The 18,415-nt window shown below is 37.5% G+C and overlaps 1 protein-coding gene across 4 annotated transcripts in view; it reads right to left on the reverse strand.

Annotated features, from left to right (window-relative positions):
* Positions 1-18,415, reverse strand: part of stard13b (StAR related lipid transfer domain containing 13b) — a 107,996-nt gene that overhangs the window by 2,721 nt on the left and 86,860 nt on the right. For all 4 annotated transcript variants that reach the window (XM_055196965.2, XM_055196967.2, XM_055196966.2 and 1 more), the window contains 11 exons: positions 16,180-16,251; positions 13,196-13,277; positions 9,534-9,597; positions 6,460-7,835; positions 4,508-4,678; positions 4,094-4,253; positions 3,771-3,969; positions 3,471-3,684; positions 3,187-3,307; positions 1,883-2,119; positions 1,554-1,771 (listed from right to left, as the gene is read on the reverse strand). In XM_055196965.2, coding sequence (XP_055052940.2) covers positions 1,554-1,771; positions 1,883-2,119; positions 3,187-3,307; positions 3,471-3,684; positions 3,771-3,969; positions 4,094-4,253; positions 4,508-4,678; positions 6,460-7,835; positions 9,534-9,597; positions 13,196-13,277; positions 16,180-16,251 — 2,914 coding nt within the window. The remainder of the gene's footprint in view (positions 1-1,553; positions 1,772-1,882; positions 2,120-3,186; positions 3,308-3,470; positions 3,685-3,770; positions 3,970-4,093; positions 4,254-4,507; positions 4,679-6,459; positions 7,836-9,533; positions 9,598-13,195; positions 13,278-16,179; positions 16,252-18,415) is intronic.

Here is an 18,415-nt window from a genome sequence, read left to right on the forward strand (position 1 = left end):
CCATATATCTATTTCTTTCCATCCATCCATCCAACCATCCATTCATCCATTTATCTCTATCTATCAATCCTTCTCCATCCATCCATCCATTTCTTTCCATCTATCTGTTTTTTATCCATCCATCCATTTCTTTCCACCCATCCATCTATCTATTTCTATCTTTCCATCCATCCTTCCATCCATCTATCTTTATCCCTCAATCCTTCTCTATCCATCCATATATTCATCCATTTCTGTCTGTCTGTCTTTCTATCTCTTTCGATCCATCCATTTTTCATCTCTATCCATCTGTCTGCCCGTCTGTCTATTTCTTTCCATCCATTCATCTCTATCTAAAAATCTTTCTCCATCCATCCATCCATCTCTATCTATCTGTCCGTCCATCCATCCATCCATCCATTCATCCATCAATCTATCTATCTATCTATCTATTTCTTTCCATCCATCCATCCATCCATCCATCCATCCATCCATCTATCTATCTATCTTTATCCCTCAATCCTTCTCTATCCATCCATATATTCATCCATCTCTGTCTGTCTGTCTGTCTATCTATCTCTTTCGATCCATCCATTTTTCAACTCTATCTATCTGTCCGTCCGTCTGTCTATTTCTTTCCATCCATTCATCTCTATCCAAAGATCTTTCTCCATCCATCCATCCATCTCTATCTATCTGTCTGGCCGTCCATCCATCCATCCATCCATCCATCCATCCATCCATCCATCCATCCATTCATCCATCAATCTATCTATCTTTATCCCTCAATCCTTCTCTATCCATCCATCAATCCTTCTCTATCCATCCATCATCCATCTCTGTCTGTCTATCTATCTCTATCCATCCATCCATCTATACATGTCTGTCTGTCCGCCCGTTCGTCTATTTCTTTATATCCATCCATCTCTATCCATCAATCCGTCTCCATCCATCCATCTCTATTTATCTGTCTGTCCATCCATCCATCCATCCATCCATCCATCTTTCTATCTCTTTCAATCTATCCATCTGTCTGTCTGTCCGTTTGTCCATCTATTTCTGTCCATTCATCCATCCATCCATCCATCCATCCATCCATTCATTCATCCATCAATCTATCTATTTCTTTCCATCCATCCATCTGTCTCTCTTTGAATCCTTCGCCATCCATCCATCTATCTATTTCTTTCTATCCATCCATCTGTTTTTTATCGATCCATCATCCATCCATCAATCTCTGTCTGTCTATCTATCTCTATCCATCCATCCATCCATCCATCCATTTATACATGTCTGTCTGTCTGCCCGTTCTTCTATTTCTTTACATCCATACATCTCTATCCATCAATCCGTCTCCATCCATCTCTATCTATCTGTCTGTCCATCTATCCATACATTCATCCATCTATCTATTTCTTTCTATCCATCCATCCATCTGGGTGCTTCATTCAAACCCATGCTGCTTACACATTGCTCTAGCAGCTGAGCTACAGGAACACGACCGGACCATCTCATTTATTCTAATTTAAACATCTAACTCAGAATCCTATCAGTCCCTGTGTAAACCCACTCACCTGAGCACCACAAAATCTCTACTGGGGTGGGGTGGCATCGAGTTGAGAACGTACTGGAACACTTCTGTCTGCCTGTCCAGAACCTCACATACTTTCCAGTTCATCAGATCCACATCCCACAGGTGGCGCTCCCGCAAAACCCGGTTCAAAACCACAGAGGGAGGGGCTTCCACCTCTACCGAGACACGCCAACGGCGCAGCGGGTTCCCATCGCCCACCTACAGGAAAACGAGTGCTGTTTACACAAGAAAAATAGTCTTTCGGCATACAAAGTGTTTTTAAAGCATAGCTGCTTTTGCAATGGGAGTTATTAAGGTCTTCATTCTCACCTTCTTGTATGAAAGCTCAGTATTGCCGGTGCTCTGACAAGACACCCAGCCTTTGGCCTTCTCTCGCGCCTCTTTGAGAAGACCCTGCAGCCTAGCTTCCATGAACGCGGGCCAGGAGCCTTCATCGTCCCCGTCTTCATCCTGATGCAGTTGCTTGCAGAGTTCTTCGATCGTCGGAGCCTGAAGCTCTGCCTCAACGTAGGAGTTCCTAGATTGCGTCACCATATCGGGTGGAATCTAAAGGAAAATGCAACAATTTATTAATTTTGTGTTGCCTGTAGCTAAATTTTTTACTCTTAACCCACTGGAAACAAATGGCTTGCATGCATACACTGCAAAAATGACTTTCCACAATGGTACCAGCTAAAAATTAAAAAAAAAAATCTTAGTATTTTTGTCTTGTTTTCAGTAAAAAATCTAAAAATTCTTAAATTAAGATGGATTTTCTTGATAAGCAAAATGACCTAGGAAAATAAGTCTAGTTTTTAGACAAAATATAATATTTAAGCAAATTTGTGCTTAAAACAAGCACAAAAATCTGCCTATGGATTAAGAAAATTTTTCTTGAATTAAGTGTTTATATAAAAATGTTTCTTATTCCATTGGCAGATTTTTGTGCTTGTTTTAGACACTAATTTACTTAAAGTTTATATTTTTTGTCTAAAAACTAGACTTATTTTCCTAGGTCATTTTGCTCATCAAGAAAAGACATCTTAATTTGAGAATTTTTTGATATTTTTACTGAAAACAAGACAAAAATACTAAGTAAGAAAGTCATTTTTTTGCAGTGTGGTTAAGAAAATGATTTTCAAAAAAAGAAAAGTCTAAATATCTAATTTATAAATTAAGATGTCTTTTTTTGATGAGCAAAACGACCCAAGAAAATAAGTCTAGTTTTTAGACCAAAAAGATTAAATTTAAGTGATTTTGTGCATAAAACAAGCAAAAAATAAAATAAAAATCTGCCAATGGGGAAAGCAAATGTTTCTTAAAATTAGCGTTTAAGACAAATTATCAAGATTTTTTTGCTTACCCCATTGGCAGATTTTTTGCTTACAAAATCACTTATTTTATTACTTAAAATCATATTTTTGGTCTGAAAACTAGATTTATTTTCTTGGATCTTCATTTATATATTTTTTTAATATTTTTACTGAAAACAAGACAAAAATAATACGTGCCAGTAAATGTAAATTTTTATGTGAACTATCCTATGAACAATGCTTTGGGGACAAATTTGTCTTCTGCTAAATGTGAAAATTTTTACCTTTGTGGACAAAAAAATGTCGTTTTTTATGTCTTACCTCAAACAAGCGGTTGCACTCTGTGATCATGTGTGCCAGGCCTTGTGTGGCAGCCAGGTTTTCATTCAGGTCCTTTTGGTCTGGTCTACCTGTGGCAATCTTCTTCTGCATCTGCATAGCTCTGTAGGAACAAATAAGACAATGCTTAGAATGACATGATAAAGTCATGTGATCAAGTCATACAAATACTTATTATCTGCATCAATTTTGTACTTAAAGAAGCTGATTTTAAGTAGCATTAAATAAAAATCATGGTATGTTATAGCACAGACAGACAGATCTACCTTGGTGTCAGATTTTCCTTCTTAAGGATATTTAGATGAAAGAGTGAAGGTGCCAGACACACTGCGATATTCATGGGCGTCATCTGATTCTCCTGCACGGAGGACGTGACATCACTCAGGAAGCAGAGGAGGGTCTGTAGGACCTCCCGGTTCTCATCTGACATCAGCATGATGGCGGCTTGCACAGCCTGCAAGCGCTGCTCTTTAGGAACATCTGCAGAAAGAGGAAATGATGAGATGAAATCTATATTTCTCTACCTGAATGCATCTGTAGGAGAATCTGAATTTAGGGATTCTTACATTGATAAATATGGAGGAAGGTTTCACCCAGTTTACTGGTTAATAGAGGCTCAGGCAAATCTCTGAAGAACTGTTTCACCATATCTGCCACGTCATATGCAGACTGGTCCTCATAGTTAACGTCATCTGGAGAACTCTCATTCATTTGTCTGAGAGCCTGGATTCGAGACTTCACACCCGACTTGCGAAAAAGACCCACCTGAGACACAATTGTTAATAGAAAGAACTAAAGTTGAGTGATCATGAAAAAATGGAGATATCATTTCAAGTGCATAAAAAACAAATTTGCGCCACAAAATTGAAATTAAAAGAGGTTGACGGACCTGGTCAAGGCACTGGCTCCTGAGGTAGCGTAAAGCCTGCTGCACACCGAGAGGTAGAGGCTGACCGAAGCGCTGTACATGTACGATGAGAGGAACACCAAACACGTTTTTATCCTTATAGTCTGGAACCTTCATCCTCTTCATAAACTTTGGCACAGACCTGAGACACAAAAAAAAAACACAGATGATCATCTACTTTCACTGGTGTTTTATATTTTGTTTTAAAAGTGATTTTTATGCTATAACAACAGTGACCACTAGAGGGAGTGCGAGTTAGGCTTTACTGTTGCAACCTCAATGAGGTAATCGCCACACACAGACAGACAGACAGACAGAAGCTTTAGGCTACAGTAAACCAATCTCATAGGATCTGATGATGTGACACAATGTTTCCAGCCGGTACTGGCTTCTTACCAGGTCCAGCCGTGTTTGTTGGACATGGAGTACTTCTCCATGATGGCAGTGAGGCGGAGTAAGGAAAATTTCTGCAGTAGACTAAGCCGAGCTGCTGACTGACTGGTGATCTGGAGACAGGCGACCGAATGGCTGAGGCGTTTGGAAATCTGAAAGCTGGGCCATCGCAAGCTAAACACAGGACAGGGACATATTTAGGACTCAAACTTGAACGAGAATTCGACACAAAGCACCTTAATAATAATAATAATAATAATAATAATAATAATAATAATAATAATAATACATATATTTGAAAGTATTATTATTGCTTCTAATACTACAAAAAATTATAGCGACACTCATTTCATGTATTATTATTAATATTTATTATTATGTATTATTACTATTATTAAATACAATGAATAAATGAGTGTTGTTATTACTTTTCGTAGTATTAGTAGTAGTACTAATAATAATAATAATACTTTAAAATGTATTTATTACATTTATAAAACATTGAACGCATGCAGTTTAATGTTTTATAAATGTAATAAATACATTTGAAAGTATACTTATTATTATTACTACTACTAATAAGTAGTATTAGTAATAGTAACACTCATTTTATTTAATAATAGTAATAATAAATAATAATAATAAATATTAATAATAATAAAACATAAATAAAATGAGTGTCGCTATTATTTTATCTAAAAGATTGAATGCATGCTGTTTTTATGTCAGTTTAATGTTTTATAAATGTAATAAATACATTTTAAAGTATTATTACTATTATTATTATTACTACTACTAATAAGTAGTATTTGTAATAGCAACACTCATTTTATTTATTCATTTTATTTAATAATAGTAATAATACATAATAATAATAAATATTAATAATAATAATAATACATGAAATAAGTGTCGCTATTTTTTTGTAAAACATTGAAAGCATGCTGTTTTTATGTCAGTTTAATGCTTTATAAATGTAATAAATACATTTAAAAGTATTATAATAATAATAATAATAATTATTATTATTTCTACTAATAAGTAGTTTTACTAATAGCAACATTCATTTTATTTGTTCATTTTATTTTAATAATAGCAAAAATACATAGTAGTAATAAAGATTAATAATAATACATGAAATGAGTGTCGCTATTATTTTTTGTAAAACATTGAACGCATGCTGTTTTTATGTCAGTTTAATGTTTTATAAATGTAATAAATACATTTGAAGTATTATTATTATTATTATTTCTACTAATAAGTAGTATTAGTAATAGCAACATTCATTTTATTTAATAATAGTAATAATACATAATAATAATAAATATTAATAATAATAATACATGAAATGAGTGTCGCTATTATTTTTTGTAGTATTAGTAGCAATAATAATACTTCCAAATGTATTTATTACATTTATAAAACATTAAACTGAGATAAAACAGCATGCATTCAAAACAATTATTACAATTATTTGTAATTCACATAAATGTATGAATTTAATTTAGAAAATTGGTTTAAGTACTACATTAAAGGTCCAGTGTGGGTTTTAGCGGCATCTAGAGTGAGATTGCGAATTGCAACCAACCTCAATTTCGAAACTCAAATAAAAGCTACGGTAGCTGCCACAGGACAAACATGTTGTCGTCTGATGCAATGCAGGGACAAAACACGCTATGTAGAGCAGTTTGTCCATTTAGGGCTACTGTAGAAACATGACGGCGACTTCCATGTAAGGGTGTATGTAGATAAAAACAGCTCATTTTAAGGCAATACAGTTCATTATGTATACACCACTTATAATAAAGTTATGTATATTATATAGCATTTCTTTCGAGAGATCCTATTAAAAGTCCCACATTGCACCTTAAAATAAAAAAATAAGAAAAGAAAGCATCAAAACTTATCTATTAAAAATGTGTATGCAAGACATCTTACAGCTTATAAAATCATACCGGTTTGGTCTGGTTAGCGAAGCCCCTACCCCCGAGTCTCTCCTCTCCCTCATGCCTATGGATTCGTTTTCATTAAGCGATACCCCGTCTCTATCTCCATCACTAGAGGTGGCCTGACCCTCCAGCACTGAATGTCCCTCAAAGTCCAACGTGATCTGACTGGACGAGTGCAGGCCTCCCTGCCTCCCACCATCAAGATCACCTCGCTCCTGCCCTGCGCTTTCACTGCTGGGCAGCACATTCTTAGACCAATGGTCCACGATCTGCTGAAGGCCGTTTACATGCTGTAAAATATCATCCAAATGTGGGAAAAGGTCTTCCTTTTCCAAGTCTATGAGGTCGCCGGTGCTAGCATACAGGTGCGATCCGGGTACGTTGTCATAGATGCTAATCCGACTACCTCGGGTGCAGCATTGGGTGACGGGACGAGGTTCTTTGATGCTGGGTGGACGTTGGACATCTGAGTCCATGCTTGCTGAGTGCCAGTGGATGGAGGTTGCTGTTGAGGGTGCTAGACTCTCTATGGACAGAGCTTTAGGAAAAGTTCCAGGTTTGTGGTCTTCAGGAATATGCACAACCAGGTCCTCGTAGGAGCGAAACTCATTGCGACGGTTCTGCTCAGCCACACGTTTACCCTGGATGACACTGGAGAACACATCAAGGTCTTCTAGGTACATCCCGCTGCGCTTGTGATCGGCCCGGTGTACGCTGCGTTCCTTCAGGTTCGGTGTACTGACGGTACTCCCACTTGATTGGCTGCCACTACTCTCACTGCTGGATTGCGAGGTCAACCCCATGCCGAAGGGTGGTTCTGCCAAAATCCCGTCTCCATTGATGATCTCCACGCAGCGGAGAGTTTTCACAGCCTGGGGTTCTTGTTGGAGAACCGGGGCGCTTATAACCAAACTTCTGTTTCCTAGGCTCCCCATCGCTCCACGTAACTGCAACGCCTCCATGCGGCGTAAGAATTCCTTGGCACGTATCCGTCCTTGCTTCGCATGCTTTGCAGAAAGAGACCCATAGCTGGAAAGATCTGGAGAAAGGTGAGCAATGCCCAGCGATGTGCGATCGGGCATGGCGGCGGAGTCAGAGTACGTACGGTGCGAGCCGTCCGATTCTTCCGCGCTGTACGTTCGGACGCCACTAACACTGCTGCTCTCGCTGTGGAGCGACGAGACCTCCGGCTCGCTCAGATCTGTCAGAACGCTTTCGCTGCTGGCGGTCGTCCGCAGGGCTAAGTTCTCCCCTGGGTTCCTGTTCTCCACACCCCTTAGTAGCGTGTCGATGTCCTGTAGCCTGGACCAGCGGCGACTCGTCCATTCAAAGGTCCATTTGTCACTGATGGCGAAGAGGTCATCTTCATCTGAGTCTTCATTCTGCAGAAGAGATGTAAATAACTTAATTTTTCATCTGATAGTGAACTGACGTTGCACAGATATAAGGTTTCAAATGTGCCACGATGCCACATTTGTGATCCTTTCCTTAAAGGATTAGTCAATAAAAAAAAAAAATCCAGATAATTTACTGACCACCATGTCATCCAAAATGTTGATGTCTTTCTTTGTTCAGTCGAGAAGAAATTATGTTTTTTTGAGGAAAACATTCCAGGATTTTTCTCATTTTAATGGACATTAATGGACCCCAACACTTTTGCAATTTCAAAGGACTCTAAATGATCCCAAACGAGGCATAAGGGTCTTATCTAGCGAAAGGATTGTCATTTTTGGCAAGAAAAATAAAAAATATGCACTTTTTAACCACATCTTCTCTTCTTCCTCCAGCCATGTGACGCACCAGCGCGACCTCACGCAATATGTCATCACGTCAAGAGGTCACGGATGACGTATCGAAACTACGCCCCATTGTTTTACAAGTGTGGAGAAAGAGGACCGTTCTGACATTGTTGTATGTCAAATGATACTAATTAATGTCTTTGTGTCAGTTTATTGTTTAAAATGGTCCGCAAATGTACATTTATATATGTAAAACGTGACCTTTCCACGGCATTGCGCAATTACGTGAGGTCGGGTTGGCGCATCACACAGCCGGAGGAAGATGAGAAGTTGTGGTTTAAAACTGCATATTTTTATTATTCTTGCCAAAAATGACAATCGTTTCACTAGATAAGACCCTTATGCCTCGTTTGGGATCATTAAGAGTCCTTTGATACTGTAATTTTAAACTGCATTAAAACTGTTAAGTGTTGGGGTCCATTAAAGTCCATTAAAATGAGAAAAATTTTGGAATGTTTTTCTCAAAAAACATAATTTCTTTTCGACTGAACAAAGAAAGACATCAACATTTTGGATGACATGGTGGTGAGTAAATTATCTGGATTTTTTTTTAAGAAAATTGACTAATATTTTAAAATCCAGGCTAAAGTCACAAACTAATTATGAGATTACGAGTATCAATGTTTGTTTTATACATTGTTTACATATTTATGTTAATCTTTTGACATGACCTTTCTCAGTCAAAGTTAAAGATATCAAGGTTATATTTTCGCAAAATGTTCTTTACACTAAAAATAACTTAAGCTGTATATATTCAATTGTCTCCACATATTCAACTGGGAACTGAAAAAAGTGTTGTCGCACTAAAAAAAGTAGTACCCACTTCAGCCTTAGGAAAGCTCTTTCTTTCTTTTTTGTCCCTCTCTCTATTTTCCGTTTCCAAAAATCCAGAACCCCCACAGGTAACAGTTTAGATTCACACAAATTGCCTTTTCGCTTTTCAAAGGGCACATTCCTTCCTCTGTTAGATGATTACATAACACAAAATATCGCTTTCTATCCAATATCCTTAGGAGGTACAATAAAGAGATACTTAAGAAGTAAAAAAAAAGAGTTACATCAGTTCACACATAACAATGGACTTTCTCACATATCATGTGTAATGGGGCAAAAAAGTAGCTATTTTCATAGCACTCGGTCCAAGTATTTTCCTACTGTAGCTTTTATATACGAGTATAACAATAACCCTCCTAATTCCATCAACATCAAAACCACTATAATATGAAACCATTAATAACAATGAAGCATTACTGGATGGTCAGACAAGTATTATTCACTTACTTTTTTCTTGGGTAGGTTAACATCGAGCTTCATGGAAGCACACTTGTTTAACGTATTGAGTCGCCTAGATGGAAAGAAAGAAAAAGGGGATACATTTATAAAGTCATTATATCCTTCCGAACACTGATATGGACGCCATACCAGCCCATTCCCTATTATAATGAAGTAATGACATCCACGTGTATGTCTCCTCTATCCACTCGGCTCTGGCGGGTGGAAAACCAATAATTGGCCAATGTCCATCTCGCTCTCATAGTTGCTTGTTTTCAATTGGCAGCAAACTACGGTTGTCATGGTTTTCAAAGGTTCCAGGTGCCACACTTTTGCAGATCTAAAAGACCATGTTTTTATCCATTCATACCCGTGCCCAAGAGCTTGCTTTCCCTTTTGATGTTTTACCAAAACTTTCAGAACAAAACAGAGGTTCTTTTTACATGGCCTGTCAAAAATGAAAAATGATGTTGAGCTGAAAGTAGAGCAACTCTGGATGTTCTGAGCTTTTGACTTTAGGTTCACCTTAACTCTTTCCTCGCCATTGATGAGTTATCTCGTCAATTAAGAGAAAACATTTGCATAAAAAACATGTTTCTGAAGAATTTTTATGTGAATCTGCAATACCGCGATTATCCACTAGTTGGACACTTACCCAGTTTATAAAAGAAATGAAGCCAAATGTTATTTAATAATTTTAAACTCCGTGTCTGTTTTGATAATCATTCTGAATCTGATCTCTAACAAAATTCCTTCACAAAAATGCAATTATTTCAGGTTTTTGCTAAAAAAAATATTTTTTAATAAAAATACCCATATTTAAGTTTATAAGCAGAGAAATAATATAGATATGATGAAACGTTTTCCCCCCGTTATGTTTGTTTGTTTGTTTGTTTGTTTATTGTTTGTTTGAAAGCAGTGGCTCTGTTCTTTCATTTGATTTATTTGTATGTTTATATATTTTTAGAAGAAAATTTTCCTGGAAGGCGTTTTTTGAAACTTTTGTGAAAATCACAAAAAATGCAGGCGGGCAACTTTTCAAAAAATGGCTGAATGAGTTAAAGAAGAAGTTTGAATCGTTGAGCTAGTTTCAAAACAACCTTCGCAAGGTGAAGCAACAACATTTTTAAGTATAATTTATAAAAACTGTAAAACTAACTACATTTGTACATTTTATTTTCATTCAAAAGTAAATGTGATAGGTGGTCTTGTATTCCTGTAGCTCGGCAGAGCGGATGCATTAGCACCGCAAACATGCGTTTGATTGCAAGTGAACACAAATACTGATAAAAGCGTCCACCAAATGCATAAATGTTACGGTGCATTGCTTTGAGTTTGCTCTTGTTTTGGGGTAATTGTTTTGTGTATGTTTGCTGGCCAAAGAAGTTTCATATCCATGCATAATTCTAAATCTGGAAGTGTGAGGAAAAATGTAACAATAAATGTGACAGTACATTGCGTGCGTCAAGCAATCGTGGAAATGAGCCGTTGTCTGTGATAAACGTGACTTTTTATGACTTGTTATATTGTTCAGTGGTATGTAATTGAGCCGTGATGATGACATGTAGCAACTAATCTCCCAGCCGAACATCAAAACTAAGCAATTTGCAAGCAAAAACAAGTCAATATAACAGGCCGACTATGAATTATTTTAGTAAGATAAGGCACTTTATAGGCATGTTGTAATATCCACCGTTAGAACAAAGTTAATATGACAACTGCAATGGCTTCTATATTTTATATGTATAATCAGGGTGCAATTTGCAGTGGGGATAGGAAGGATTTACCCCTCCTCTGGTCTATATATCCCTGCCTCTGATAAATTATTTTTTAATCCCTGTTGGGGACAATATTTATCCCCCCATGATTAATGGTCATCAAACAACTATATAAATCACCTAAAATAAAGATATTTAAAGGGACACTCCACTTTTTTTGAAAATTTACTAATTTTCCAGCTCCCCTAGAGTTAAACATTTGATTTTTACCGTTTTGGAATCCATTCAGCTGATCTCCGGGTCTGGCGCTACCACTTTTAGCATATAGCACAATCCATTAATTCTGGTTAGACCATTAGCATCGTGCTAAAAAATAATCAAAGAGTTTGACTCTTCTGTAGTTACATGGTGTACTAAGACCGACAGAAAATTGAAAGTTGCGATTTTCTAGGCAGATATGGCTAGGAACTAGGCGTAATAATCAAGGACTTTGCTGCTGTAACATGGCTGCAGGAGGCGTAATTATATTACTCACTGCCCAAAAATAGTCCACTTATTAACTTTCAATGGCAGGGGACTATTTTCGGGAAAATAGGAAAAACTATCCAAACTCTTTGGTTATTTTTTACGTGATGCTAATGGTCTAATCAGACTTAATAGATTGTGCTAAGCTATGCTAAAAGTGGTAGCGCCAGACCCGGAGATCAGCACTTTCGCACCTGTGACAATAGGTGATAGCGCGTTATGTCATGATCCTGGATTTTCCATGATTTAGGTGCGAAAACAGCCAAATAATAAATAAAAAGGATTTCAAGCAGCATATCATCGTAATTTACAAGACCGCTACTAAACAAAAACAAAAAATATTACCATTGAGAATGAGACAGCAGAAAGTACTGTTGTTATGATCGAGAGGAACTCCCAAAATAACACAGGAATGCAAAAAAGTCTGTCATCAAACTATTGACTATTTTATTAGTCTGACGTCTTGTCCAAGTAGGCATATATAGCCTATTTATTGTTATATTGGGAGTACATTGTGCATTGCATTCTTTTCTATAAAATATTATGATATTTATATAGCGCAAATCATAAAGAAGGAATGCATTCTGGCATGTAAACTTCAGGTTCAAATCGCACCCAATCATTTTTGAGGCACGACTTCATCCTTATCAGTAAATTGTAGCAAGTCACATGTGAGATAAAGATTAAACATGTTACCATAAATTTGCATCTTACAAACATGTTAGAATCGTGCTAGAATTATTTCGGGAGTTGTTCCTGTCTTAAGGAAAGTGAGAAGTCAAGGGGTGAGGTGGGAATGTAGGTCATTGTTTTCTATACAACAGCAAACAGGTTTGGAATTTCGATGAGATGCTTAAGGGTTGTTTAGAGTCACGGTAGTCCGAACCCCCCCTCCCTGCCCCATGATCTCCTGCTGGGACAGTGTCCAAGCAACCCAAGTCACAGACAGCCTCTTTTCAACTTAATTTAGGAAAAATTAGTGTCTAAACAAGAGTCAAAGAGTACATTTTGTACTTCAGTTCTGGGAACTCGTGATGACGGTGTGATTTACAAACTTGTTGCTTTAATCGTGATATTATTTACTTTTGCGTCATAAAAACGATTGACATGAGAAAAACAAGTGCGGGCATGGAATTACATGATGCAATGCGCAATGACATCAATAAAAAAGCGAATTGGCCGCTATTTGGTAATCTGATCCGAGCCAGTCTACTCGAAGCTTCGTGTTTACTAGTGTGCTAACTATCAAGAAAATCCCTTTTGGTAAGCGTCAGGCCCGACAAAAAGACCTCATGCTAATGCCATCACCTTGTTTCCGTGCCAGTACACAGCTTGAGTAAAGTCTCTCTTTATCCATTCAAATTCCACTTAAGTGGACGTTTTACATTATTCATTAGGTTGAAAGACAAAGACGACACAGTTTCTTACCGGCATAGAGGTTCCACGAGGTCTTTGTCCAAGAAGTCGTGGTCTTTCTTCACAGGAGATATGTCAATTGGAAATTGGGAATCTGTGAGGAAACATTTCAACAATCAGATCCATTATTGCAAAGTGCTGGAAAAAGGCACAAGTGATTTTCATTGTAAGCCCTGTAATGATTTCATTCTGATTGGTTAATAGGCCAATCTTTGCATGTTCACAGTGAAAACAGAGGAATCTAGGCGCCCACATTCTGAAAAAAAAAAACACATTCTTTCCAGAGCGAAAACCATGGCAATGAGAGAGTAGCTAACTTGTTTTAGACTTCCAGATGCTAATAAAATAGGACAGACTTTGCCCCCCAAAACTGAACTTGGCCTTGAGAACCCATTACATCTTCCACTTAATATGGTTTTCAACTTATGTAACAGGGTGATCAGATCCAAGCCTCGCAGAAGCCGACATTCCTCTGGTATGATTAAATGTTTCATCATATTTTTCCTTTGTGGAATGACACTGGCGAAGTAAAAAAACACAGATAAAGAATCGCTGTGTTCTGGCTGTGAATCACTGAAAATACCAAAACAACTCTTATAAAGAGATGCATTATGGGACGACTCTAATTCTGCTCTTTGATTCAGTATCTGTCCAAAAGGGCTCTTTTAAATGTACAAAGAATGAATTGCATAACAGTGTGTAATGTTTCTTATATAATATGCTGCGAGTGGGCGATATGACCAAAATCTTATAAAATGAGCCCTATTATCATATATCAAGATAACGATATGTATCACGGTAAAGGTTTTTATGTTATTACAATCTGTAACGCCATAGAATTTTTATAATTCTCACAAAAAACTTAGCATAATACAAATATAACCATAAAAAGAAGACAAAAAACAAACAAAACTCAAGCTCAATTCAGATAAACAGTCATGGTACATTCACACTGGGCAAAAGCGTTAACGCTTGACGGAAGGCTTGTCTGAAGTGTGGCCAACAGCCAATCACAGTGGTTACAACACATGCTTCGGTCTTGTAATAAATGTAATTGGCTGCCTTGCGCTTGGTTATTTGCATAAGGCGATCTGATTGGCTGATGGGCGTCTGAAAATTTGAGAAATTTCAACTACTGCCGGGAGCAACGGCAGTGACGCGACATTGACGGATCCACAATTCAGTTCGGCAACACCTGAAGTCACCCATTAAAAGTAAATGAGAAGCGTTAACACTTGCATGTAAATGTACCATCAATGATGAAATAAGGATATTAATAAGGTAGAAAAGTGACTTAGTCAATAGCAGTGAGAGATTTTCTTTATCAGCTGTTTACTTTCTCTTAAAGGTGCAGTGTGTAAATTTTAGCGACATCTAGTGGTGAGGTTGCGAATTGCAACATACGCTCAGTCCACTGCTCACCTCTTGCTTTTGAAACACATAAGAGAAGCTACGGCAGCCGCCACCAGACAAACATGTCATTGTCGGAGACAACTTAGTAAAAACGTTTGTCCGTTAAGTGCTTCTGTAGAAACATGGCTGCACAAAATGGCGGCTTCCATGTAAGGGGACCCTCTGTGTATGTACATAAAACGTCTCATTCTAAGGCAATAAACACATAACGATTCATCATGAAAGGTCTTTATACACCCCTGATAATTTAGTTTTGTATATTACTTTGCATTTATGTCAAGAGATCCTTATAAAAATTGCACACTGCACCTTTAAGACCTAAATGGTCTTGTTTATGAGGATTCTTGCAAAGACTGGAATTTTGATGCATGGGTGTATTTAATGCCAATAAAGCGGTAAAAATGCTCACTAGCTTAATGAGCAGCGGATGTGCGGCTTGCGCGCTCCTTTCACACAGAAACAGTGCATGCATTTAGGCAAGAATCACTTGCTTTAAAACTCAAAACTGCGATGCTTAAATGTGTGTACAAACGTTATGTTTTCGTGACCATGCACACAACAACCTGACGTGGGGGCGTAACCTTAATAGAGAAGATAGTCCAAAATCTTTACCGGTTGACAAATTTCTACTGGTTTATCATACCAGTTTATTGCCCACCCCTAGCTGCTACTTCACTCAATGTCAAAATATGTAAAATTAGTATAAATAAATTTGATCTTTATACAGGATTATTTGACACATATACTGTAGCATGGGGTCCAAAAGTCTAAGACCACTATAGACCGTCACATACTTTTCTTTACAAATTGTATTTATACTAAATAAATATACAGTACTTGCTGTGGATTTAAAATGACACACCTGAGGAAATACAACGTGAGCCATACTGATGCTAAAATTTTATGTGTAAACACTGCAGATCCCTGATTGGTCAGAGAGAATCGTCACTTTCAGTGTCATTGCCATGCAAAATTAGATTACCCCTGTGCGGCGTCGAGCAAGTGATGTCATTGTTTGTACTTTGTTATAGCTCCCAAACTCTCTCAGTGGAAAAGGGCCATTAGAGTATTCCCACTTCTTATCCAAAGACTAACACTCAAAAACGCTCACCAATAAGATCAATAGCGTTCACTAACAAACCAAGGACGTGAAATAAAAGGGTTTTTAAAGCAAAACGAATGAAGGTTATTCCCATGACCTCTGTCTCTCTGAGGATGTTGTACTCTAGTATGTTTAAGTGGTACCATTCAGACCGCAAACCTGTCTGTGTCTCTCACGTTTCACATGAAAACTTTAAAGAGTTTGTTTTAGGGGGGCAAGAACTACAAATGAGACGTTCTCCGGCGAGGAACCGCAGGAGGAACGAATGAGTTACAGTCAACACATCATTAGGTCTGGCAGACATCAGAGTGCCTGTTAACACCAAACTGACTCAAACCCCAAACGAAACAAAATCCCACAGTATAACCTTGCACTTCTGTTAAGTCTTGCACTTTGTGGGCCAAAAGTGACGTCGTATGATTGTTTAAATCTGAATGATGGTTGAGTGTGATAGCATTTGTGAGGTTTTGTGAAGCGTTACCTTCAAAGAGCTGGGCGTACTGAGGGAATCCTGCTGCACGTAGCCAATCACAAGCCTCCTTCGCCTCGATTTCTGCAACACACAAAACATGCATTCTGGTCAGACTCATAAATACACCATTTTATATATTTAAATAGAAAGAAGGAACGAGATTACGGACTGAATTATCGCCAAAACTATTTTTAGATGAACTTAAATGCTTCTTTCAAGATTAAGAAAAAAAACGAAAGGGAAGTCCAGGAAGAGAAACAAGAGCGTACACTTGCAAGAGAGAGAGAGATATATTACATAACATAATCAGTTCAATGTTATTTAATTATGTTCCTCTTCCTGTCTCTGCATGAAGAAGGTTATTCTTGTAGGTCAGGAACTTGCAGGCTTACGAGACAATTTCACAGCCTATAAATTCTGCTCGTAATCCTACATGACATAAACCCGAGTAGAGCCCAAGATCTTCAGGATCATGAGACCTGTCACATACTGGCATCACAAGCCTCTTCGTATAACTAAAGACTGTTGACACGTCCCAGCATGCATCAGATGATGTATGACCAAACCTATGGAAGTTTAACTTGATGCACTTAAATATCTGAGAACTTACGTAAACCTTTATGTGAAAAAGCCTTTTGTGACCACCAGCCTTGGAAAAAGCCTGGAATGCACGGAAAACAAGTACAAATATCGATTTGTGAGGTTGGCGAACAAAACAGCCCGGTTCAGAGTTAACCAGAAGGCTCAAGGACACCCCTGTTTTGTATTCCAGATAAAAACTGAACAAACATGTAACAAGTGTGAACAAGTGTTACATAACTCGTGCACACCGACATATAAACATAATTTAATACAGCCAGACAGAGAGGGTCATTCAAGTCGATGTTTTGACTTGAAACAGCAAAATCTGATATTTACAAAACAATAAAAGGACATTAACACATGCTTTCCATTGCTTAAGAATGAATCGCATTTCAAGCTATCGAGTTACTCAAGTTCATTGTCAACAAACCTGGAAAAGACCTTTGGGTATGTGCCAAGTACAGATATCAGTACCACATTATTGAACAGTTCTTTGGTAACCTTCAATTAGATTAAAATGTTTGTGTAATACTTATCAAAGTTACAAGGAACAAGCAAGCCAAAGCCAACAGTAGTAAAAAAATGTGTTGATAACAAGAACATATTCATATATGAAGAGTTTGGTTCCAAAACGAGATAACTGCTTCTTTGAAATTTTGGTCAAAACATGTTTATTATTATGTTATCATGTTTTTATTGTGTTTTATTGTGCTGTATTTTTGTAGTAATGAAGGCTTAAATCAAAACCAACCAATTGCAGTTAGATTGATATTAATTGGAATGCACAATCTAAAAACAAGATTTTTGAAAATTTTCGTTTTGGAACCAAACTCTTTATATAGAAATATCAGGGTTTCCTGCAGCACTTTTCAGTTCAGGATGCCCGCCTAAGCTGGGAAACCCTACCTCCTTAACTAGGTCGTTCAAAAAAATATATAATGATTTGCTGCAAAAAAGGTGCATCTCGGAGAATAGCACGGACGCTCGTCACACCGCGAGCGGGCGCGAGTGTCACACGGCCGAAATGAGATAAAGACGTGGTCTGTCATGTCTGGAGGATAGCCAGTTGATAAAACGGGTGTCCGTGAGAACTGTAAGTGGACTTATTTTTTTCAGTTTATTTAAGCCTGTTATTGTATTAGTCTATAGTTCTTGCAAATTTAAAGTAAGTTAGCTGGTTATTTTGTTGTTTGAGCAACCTGCTAGCTAGGTTTCATGTGCTGTTGATTCAATATAATTGTTGAGCGCTCTACTCACGTATTTATGTGCATTATTTACATGCTACAGTAGTTACACTCCTTTAAGATAATGTCATTTATAGTGGGAAATAATCAGTTTTTACAATTTTTGCGCGATCTATCATCGTTCGCCAGACGTTCTACAGCATCTGCTTTAGTTTGTGTTTTTTAACCCTTTAGTTTCACTTCATCACGCAGCTATTCCCGTTAGAGGTAAAAGCATTTAATTGATTAATTTTCTAGTATGTGATCATTTTCTGTCAAGGTTTCTTCAAAATTAAGTTTTATTTGAGTGTTTTAAATAAAAATATTTTAATTTTAATCATAACGCATACGCCCCGCCCCTTTGATTGCCACGCCGCCCACCCAACCCTACCACCTTAACTAACAAATTTCAGGAAACCCTGAATATACATACATACTTA

This window comes from Misgurnus anguillicaudatus, chromosome 24 (assembly GCF_027580225.2).
Source record: "Misgurnus anguillicaudatus chromosome 24, ASM2758022v2, whole genome shotgun sequence".
Classification (NCBI taxonomy): domain Eukaryota; kingdom Metazoa; phylum Chordata; class Actinopteri; order Cypriniformes; family Cobitidae; genus Misgurnus; species Misgurnus anguillicaudatus.